The 8,969-nt window shown below is 44.8% G+C and overlaps 1 protein-coding gene across 4 annotated transcripts in view; it reads left to right on the plus strand.

The window, feature by feature from the left end:
- The window catches only part of DDHD1 (DDHD domain containing 1), a 41,120-nt gene extending 38,690 nt beyond the window's left edge, over positions 1 to 2,430 (plus strand). For 3 of the 4 annotated variants that reach the window (XM_082216921.1, XM_082216919.1, XM_082216920.1), the window contains 2 exons: positions 580 to 774; positions 1,417 to 2,430. In XM_082216921.1, the coding sequence (XP_082073047.1) occupies positions 580 to 774; positions 1,417 to 1,613 (392 nt within the window). In that variant the 3' untranslated portion in view covers positions 1,614 to 2,430. The remainder of the gene's footprint in view (positions 1 to 579; positions 775 to 1,416) is intronic. The other variant, XR_014218085.1, reaches the window with a different exon arrangement.
- The last annotated feature ends 6,539 nt before the right edge of the window (positions 2,431 to 8,969 follow it).

The raw sequence follows: 8,969 nt of genomic DNA on the forward strand, positions 1-8,969 counted from the left end.
CCCACAATGTCTGGACTCCCTGCAACAAGAAAACAGCAGCTCCTCCTTGATCATATTATAGAGTGTATCTAAATGTTAACATTTTTACTGCCATCACACTCTACATTTTTTTAAAAAAATAAAGACATAATTTTATTAATCTAGATTTCCAAGATTGCTTACAAAAGAGAACCATAAAACAAATATAAAACAGATCAGAAACAAAAGCAGCTATCGTAGCAAAAGCAAAAATACAGAAAGCAGTAGATATAAAACCAGTAAACATTTTAGACTAAAAAAAAAAATCCCCAGGATTTTAACACACTACGTATTTAAGGTCTTCACCTAAAGTTGTAATTAGTGAACCCTTTGAATTAGTGAACCCAGGTGTCTTTTCAAGATTAGCATCTGCAGTATTGTAGCTTGTACTCTATCCACAAGGTGGCAGCAGAGTCAGATGAAAAGGCCAACATGATCGAGTGGGGAACAGTGGCTTCTGGTTTGGGGCAGAGGGGGGGGTGTTTATCATGACACGTTTTTTGTCCCGGAGTGCTGTGTGACTGCCAAGTTGAAACTCCCCTTGTGTTGTGCTGAATACAGGAGCTGCTAGCATCGGGAAAGGCCTTGGAGGGATGCTCTTCTCGAGATTTGGACGTGCCAGTGCTCCCGCTTCCCAGGCACTTGAGGCAGGAAAAGAAGGGCCAGAACTGGAGGAGAAGAAGCCATCCTTGAGCCAGGCGTCCATCGTAACTCAGACCTTGCCACACAGCAGCTCTGGCTTCTTAGATCCGACAAGTGAGCAAAAGCAGCTTTGTTGGTCTGCAGAAATCCTAGCCTTGGCTTCCCCTTTTTCTTCAAATGGGAAACTTTTTCAGGGTGTACATTGAAAACAAATGGGCCATGTGGGCTCTTGCAATGGAGTCCCTGTGCATCTGTAGCAGTCTTAAAGATGGTGTATTCCATTCCTACAGATCTGGGGTTCCTAAAACTGCCTCACGCCTAGGCTCCCTAAATCAAGCATGGTAGAAATTCCAGCCTCCCCAGGCTCACCTGTTTTTCTTGTTCTTGGGACGAACAGTTTGTGTAGTCCTTGCTTTTTTCTGATTTCCCCCCTTTCTCCAAAGACCCATGGCCTGAAGGGTACCATTGCTTACACAGAAGGGTACAACTTTGAAACATCACAGCTACCCTTGACTGTTCCCTGCATCACACTTAGTAGGATCTGGCCAATGGGCTGCTTAGTTCCAACGGTGCTACTGTCACAGCCCCCCCCACCCCCATATTTTGGGATCTATATCAAATCAGGAGCTGATGAAATAGCTTAGTAAGTTGTTGCCAGAGCCCCCACCCCAATACGCACTAGCAAAGAACAGAACTGGGAGCGCTGTGGTGTTCTGGCAATAATCCTTTGTGGTTTTGTTCTTGCTTCCTTCCTAGTGGACCTGGAGCACAGGATCGACTTTGAGCTCAGGGAAGGCCTGGTGGAGAGCAGGTACTGGTCTGCTGTCACATCACACACGGCTTACTGGTCATCCATGGACATTGCTCTCTTTCTTCTCACCTTCATGTACAAGCAGGACCAAGAGGAGGAAGAGGAGGAGGATGGCATCAAGTCACACTTAGAGCCTGTTTGATTGTAGCCTCGGGGGTGGGTGGGTGGGGGGTAGGGAGGGAAGTAGGGAGAGGATGAAACTTGACAAGTGGCACAAAGCAGCCTAAGTTCAACTTCTGTTTCTAAGGCATGGAGGTTTCAGGTTTAAATGCATGTCTGGATTCCTTGCTTCCAAGATTATTTCTCCATTGCGGCACATTTCCACTTCTGTGCTAATTGAGGCTTTCCCAGAAGGCTGCTCTCAGTTCCCACTCTTGCAGCCTGTAGTGGCACCGTCAGCATCCATCTCCCCAGTTTAGCATAACTGCTGTTTAACAGAATTCGGTTTTTTTAGTGCAAAGATTACTCTGGTTCCAGAATTCATTTTCATTTCCGAAAAAAATGCCTGCAAACCTAAAACAGCCATGCTCTGTGTCCTTTGTATTGGTAAATTAAGAAGCAAGTGGGTATCATAGTTCTAATCTGAAGTCTGTTGCTCCAGGTTCCATTGAAATTCCTTTGGGATGGGAGACACAAAGGGGTGTGCTAACACAACTCATCCAGAAACTAAAACAGGCATGAGGCAAATATTTTGAAATACTGTAATTATAATTTATTATTACCTCTGACTAACCGTTTTGTTTCACTCCAGTGTGTAAAAAGCGTTACTTTTCTACTGTTTTTCCCCGTTTTTTGTTTTGGGGGGGGCATAATTTAAAGAACCACATTTATTTTCTACAGTGTTAAGACTTTATTCCTCAAATGACATATCTTTGTACTATTCAAAAGGAGCTATGGACACTGGCACACTTTTCAGTATTTTTTCATTAAAAATAAACATTTGTGGATCACACAAACAACACTTGCTAAACAGCTCTTCTCTGTGGGTAAGTAAAGTCTCTGTGGAGAACAGGCTCCTTCCTGCATAGCGTGCACTTTGGAAAACTTGCAGCATTTTCTTCTCAAATTCTAAAATGTTATTTAGGAATTTCAATGCAAGCAGTGGTAGAAGCTGAGTCCTGAACTTCAACTTCCTCAGTCATCAAGGAGTGTATTAACCTGAGCATATGGCCCTGGGCATTTGGACCAGCATTCCCTAAGCTTGTGGCTTCCAAGTATTTTGGATCACACCTCCCATCATCCCTAACCAGCACAGCTGGAGAACACCAGGTTAGGGAAGGGCGGATTGAACCATTTTTAAGAGACTTGGGAAAGTGATGCTAGTCAGGATCCAAAAAAGAGGCATCCGTAGTTTTGTCAGCTGTTTTTCTTAACATTTTGCGGTTCCAGTGAGACCCATCTGCTTTCAAAGGGGCCACTTTTGTGGAAAGAACAGCAAAAATCAGCTTCCAGACAGGCTCCCCGTTCACACACACATCCCCCTTCTCAGTATTTCATGTAGCATTTTCGAAACGCATAAAGGTGGCTGCTTATTTGCCTTAAATGTGGATCTGAGTCTCCTTTTGTCCTGGCCCACCCCAGCTAAAGGAGACAGACGTCTGATAGCTTTTATTGATACATGAAGCGCTCGCAACAACTCCCGTGGTGCTCCGGGTGCGCACACCTCTAGCCACTGAGCAACAGTCCCCCACAGATGTGCGCCTTGTGGGGCAGTTACTGCAGCAGTGATGCCCTACCCCTCTGCCAGCTTAAGTAACCTCCCCTGACAGGTTGCGCGCCCGCAACCTGAGACCTCTGCTGCGTGGAAGTAACCAGCCAGCAGGGCAGGGGGAGGTGGGGAGTCTACTGACCCATCTCTCACCTTAACGCCACATCCTGCCCACCTTCCTCCGTCTTGGACTGCCCTGACTCTCCCTCCTCCCCCTGCCCTGGTGCCAAAGCCCATAAATTGCTGGTCCCCTCTCCTGGGTCACTCTCCTGGTCCCCTGACTCCAACATACACTCTTCAGAGGCCTGCTAGTCTTGATGACACCTTTCTACTTTGTATTCGACACAATCAACATAAATAAAAAAACTGCCGATAAAACAGATTAAAGCACAGAAAACCACACTAGCACATAGGAATTACAAACGGCAATAAAGCAATTTAAAACCAGCCCACAAGCATATTTAAATCAAAGCTGAAAGTCGTTACTGAAAAGGGCAGTCCTTGGAAGAACAATCTTACAATCTCCAGATATCAGAAGTATAATAACCTCATGGAAATGTTATACAAACTGGCAGTCTGAGTGTTGCAAATTTGGTAGTTTGGTAGAATGGCAGCATGCTTGAGGGTTTTGGGAACCGGGTGGGTATCTTCAGTAGTTGATTGCTGTGTGTTGGAATGTCAAAGGTTGCTTCATTTTCTGTCACTTTGGAATGCAAGCGAGTTTCTACCATCTTAACAGTCATGAAACGGGCTTAAAAACAGACTCCGCTGAAATCCTTTCAAGATCTGTGATTATCTCAAATTTGTGAAGGCAAAGCTTAATGTCAGAGTGATTTGGAATGCTTATTTCTCTGAAGGAACAGACAGTAAAAAAGAAAACATGGCATAGAACTGGAAAAACTCACATGTTGTCTGATCATGTCCACAACCCTGGGTTCGTTGGTGAGATAGAAGGGGGTGCTTAAAAATGGCATCCCCTGTTACTAGCTTTAAATGTCAGGCAATAGCTCTTGTTAATATATATAAAGTAACATTAAATTTAAGTGGCCTTTGGCAGCTACAGAGTGCATTTAGTTTACCAGTGACTAGTGGATTTCACAGATTTGGAAGGAAGGCCTTCTAAATGCCCAAAGTTAGTAGTTCCTGGCAGACTCCGGCATCTCCTTTTCCAGAAATCAATCTGGATGTGGTAATCCCCCTTCCATTGTTATGACTAACAAAGATTGTGACGCCCAACCTCAGCAGTACTACTCCTCCCTTGAAAAGGGATATATATTTGCTGTATTTAAGAAGGTGCCATTATCTGCATGTGGTGCCTGGGCAATGTGCTGAGCAGAACCAGGAACTTTCAAGAGGAAAACCCAGCTTCTCGGTACTTCCCCCACTTAAAAGATGAGGTCTGTGCAACTTTATACACTTCAAGCTGTGCACCACCTGTGTAATTCTAGCTTCCCAACCACTGCTGCTCTGTAGCTCCAAGCAGGCAGCAGTGCCACGTTTTATGCTCATTGGCCAGCCATACACTGACCCTGGGCATAATCTTGAGTTGTGCCCAAGGCCTGGTGCAAGATTTAAGTGTTGCTGAGCTAAATTAAAGCGCTATGGCAGTGCTTTAGTAGAGATAAGACTCAGGTTCATGGGTTTGAGCCCCACGTGGGGCAAAAATATTCCTGCATTGCAGAGGGATGAACACATGACCCTTGGGATCCCTTCCAACACTACAATTATATGATTCTAAACATACATGTAAATGGCCGATTGCCAAGAAAATCCAACACGTTATATCAGGCATAGGCAAACTCTGCCCTCCAGCTGTTTTGGGACTACAACTCCCATCATCCCTAGCTAACAGGACAGGTGGTCAGGGATGATAGGAATTGTAGTTTCGAAACAACTGGAGGGCCGAGTTTGCCTATGCCTGCTTTATATGCTACCTAATGCTGAAAGTCTCATAAGTAGCTTACAAAAATAGACACGAAAACAAGCAATAGTGGGAAGCACCAAACCATTTTTGTATACTGGAATGCCACTCTAGAGGTCTGGCAGTATATAACCATGCCTCTCAATCCATCTGCTAAGCAGAACATCATCCTCTGCAAGATAACCGGGCCTGGTCAAATGCTCTTCTCTGATCCACTTTTGTATTTATATGGCCAGGAAAGCTGTCTGTTTTATCTCTGGCCTTAAACAGTATGCATGAGTCAGAATGAGTCCTCGCTGCAGCCCTGGTTTTGGCTGGAGGAACATTGCATTGTCCGTTACCTTCTGGTTTCTTCATTAACCAAAAGGGTGCATTTTTCTCTTCCTTCCCGCCCTCCCCAACCTCTTCTTGTTGATTCATCCTCAAAATATGTTTTCTATCCAGAACATCTATTTTAATGGTTCTCCCTTGTTTTCAAAAGTTTTTTCTTCAGCAATGAACTCTCCCCTCACTCCTTTCCCTTACAAATTATTAGCCTTTCAAAACGGCACCTTCTGTAAATCATTTTCCCGGGTAGCCACTGATCTATAATCCTTGATCTCCCATTGCACTGTGGCTTGTGGGTCCAATTTGATCAGGTGAAGGATTCCAGGGAGGTCCCATAACCTCTCTTATCACGTGGTCCAGCCCCAGGACCCATGCAAGGGTTGCACCAGAATCCTGACACAGCCTCAAAAATGAAAACCACTGAATGCAGGGGTGTTGGCTTAAATATATATATTAAAAAGTGCATGGCATAGAAGCCAAAGACTAGCTTTCCCTTGCTACTGGTGAATTGCAGCCAGGCCTAGATAGTTGGGGTTAGAGGAGAGGATCTCCAGGCACGTTTGAGTCTTGGTGCCCTCCATTGCCCATGGCCATGTTGGCAGGAGCCGATGGGATCTAATGTCCCAATAGTTGGAAGGCACCAGGTTGGGGAAGCCTGCATTAAGGCAGAGATGGTGGTGGAAGCAATAGAATAAAATAGGTTTTACAGTTTGATTTTATTCTATGAACTGCCCTGCGACCCCCAGGTATAGGGTGGTATATAAATTCAATAAATCATCATCATCATCTACTGAGGAACAGAGAAGAATATGAGCTCAAAGCTGCATGGAAAACTCTTTACTGCCCAGCAGATTTCAAGTGCTACAACTATTCAGGGGCAGCAATGATTCAGTCCAGTGTTTCAGATGAGGGCTTCACCTGGCCCTATCTGGTGATATTGAGACCTTCCTCATTACTGTTATTCATTGGTATTGTAAAAAATTTTAAAAATTTAATATCCTGCCCTTCCTCTCAAATGAGCCCAGGATTGGGGGGGGGGGGACAAACCAGCACAACTTTTCAAAGATTATAAAATCTGAAAACATTTTTAAAAGCAGTTGCAAATCCTTGCAGCTAAATTTGCCAGTCATCAAATGCCTGGGTGCATGTGCTGTACCGTGGAGCTATGACCCTTCCCCCAAATAATTTGCTTTTTCTGCAGAAGGAAGAAACTGCAGTGCTGGTGGGAGGTTTCAGAAGGGCATTTCTTGTCCCCCTCTGTGTTGGCCAACGTCCTCTTCTCCAAGGTGCCCCTACCCACTCTGTGCCCGATCTGCACAATCGTTTTGAGAGGAGAGGAGGAGAGTGCAAGGCAGGTGGAGGGTTCTGCTGCATTGCCTCACATTTGTCAGCAGCAGCAAGGAGAGGAAGCATGGCCAGTACACTCCAGTGCAGGTCAGACTTCCTGGGTAACAGCTGTTGTCTGGGCAACTGCAGAGGACCTACTGCCCACTCACTGGAACAGACACCCCCAACCTGCGGCCCTCCAGATGTTTTGGACTACAATTCCCATCATCCCTGACAACTGCTGCTGTTAGCTAGGGATCATGGGAGTTGTAGGCCAAAACATCTGGAGGGCCGCAGGTTGGGGGTACCTGTTCCAGTGAGTGGGCAGTGGGCCCTCTGCAGTTGCCCAGACAACAGCTGTTACCCAGGAAGTCTGACCCCTAATGACAGTCCTGGCTGTACAAAACTACCTTTAGGAGAAAAGGATGGATGTGTTGTTTGTTTAGTGGTTTAGTTGTATCCGACTCTTTGTGACCCCCTGGACCAGAGCACACCAGGCATTACTTTCTTCCACTGCCTCCCGCAATTTGGTCAAACTCATGTTTGTAGCTTTGAGAACACTGTCCAACCATCTCGTCCTCTGCCGTCCCCTTCTCCTTGTGCCCTCAATCAGGGTCTTTTCTAGGGAGTCTTCCCTTCTCAGGAGGTGGCCAAAGTATTGGAGCCTCAGCTTCAGGATCTGTCCTTCCAGTGAGCACTCAGGGCTGATTTCCTTCAGAATGGATAGGTTTGATCTTCTTGCAGTCCATGGGACTCTCAAGAGTCTCCTCCAGCACCAGAATTCAAAAGCATCAATTCTTTGGCCATCAGCCTTCTTTATGGTCCAGCTTTCACTTCCATATATCACTACTGGGATGGACGTATGCAACCCAAATGATTCGGCAAAGAAATCCTAATGCTGCTATCCAATTTTTTTTCCATCCAAGTGTTGGCAAAAGGCATAATATTTCTCTTCCAAGAAGGTGTCTTGCTGTCAAACCACATCTGAGTAGTTCAATGATTCCTTCCTCTTGATTGTTTTTTTTTTAATACTTTTTTTTTAATCTCTACCTCCTTATTAAAAAACAAAAACCAGCCACAAAGTCTGCAATGGAAAAGCAAAGGATGACAGGAGGAGGAAAGGATAGATGGACTGCTCCCCTTCTTGCCATTTGTCTGGCAAAAAGCACCATATCTCTCCCATCATAACCAGGGATCCAGGGTAGCAGGGAGAGGTGGCTGACACAGAAAGAAAACAGCTTGTGTATTATTTGCAATGCATTGGATAAACAAATAATTTCCAAAGGGAAACATTCTTACATTGACTCTAGAGTATCTGGAAACCAAGCCTTAGGAGGAACAGTTGAGGGAGTTGGGTATGTTTAGCCTGGAGAAGAGAAGACAGAGAGGTGATAGGAAAGCCATCCATCTGGACGGCTGCCAGATGGAAGATGGATCAAGTTTGTTTTCTGTGGCACCAGAGAGTAGGACCATCTCAGTAATGCCTAAATTGACTGGCAGTGGCTCTCCAGTTTTTAAGGCAAGGAACACACCTAGCCACACCTGGAGATGCCATGGAGTTGTTGTTGTTGTTGTTGTTGTTCTTGTTGTTATTATTATTATTATTATTATTATTATTATTATTATTATTATTAAATAAATAAATAAATAAATTATTTATGCCCCGCCCTCCCCAGCCAAGACTAGGTTTAGGGCGGCTAACACCAGGTATAAAAACAATTGATTAAAATACAACTTAAAAACAAGATTAAAATACAACATTAAAATGCAGCCTCAATTTCAGTAGAAACTCAAATCAAAAACTTTTTGGGGATGAAAACGTCAAGTCTTCACCAAGGCTAACTATCCAGACTGGTCCTACGTGGGCCAGAAAAAAGCCAAGGAAGTCCCCAAATAGGAGAGCCATCACAGAAGGAGAAAGGAAAGAGGAAAGGGGGGAGGGGATCAAGTTGATTCCAAGCCAAGGGCCAGGCAGAACAACTCTGTCTTACAGGCCCTGCGGAAAGAAATCAGATTGAACCTGGAATCTTCTTCATGCCAAGCAGATGTTCCACCACTGAGCTATAGCCCCTTCCCGAAATGAAGGAGCTGCAACTACAAAGGGTTCCTGAACAATTCTTTCTGTAAATAGTTATCTGCTTGGTCTACGCAGCTATTTTCATTCTATAGTGCTAATTTCATTTTCCCCATGGATGGGAGATTAGTTTGATATCAAC

The sequence above is a fragment of the Podarcis vaucheri genome, assembly GCF_965113315.1.
Source record: "Podarcis vaucheri genome assembly, chromosome: 1".
Lineage (NCBI taxonomy): Eukaryota > Metazoa > Chordata > Lepidosauria > Squamata > Lacertidae > Podarcis > Podarcis vaucheri.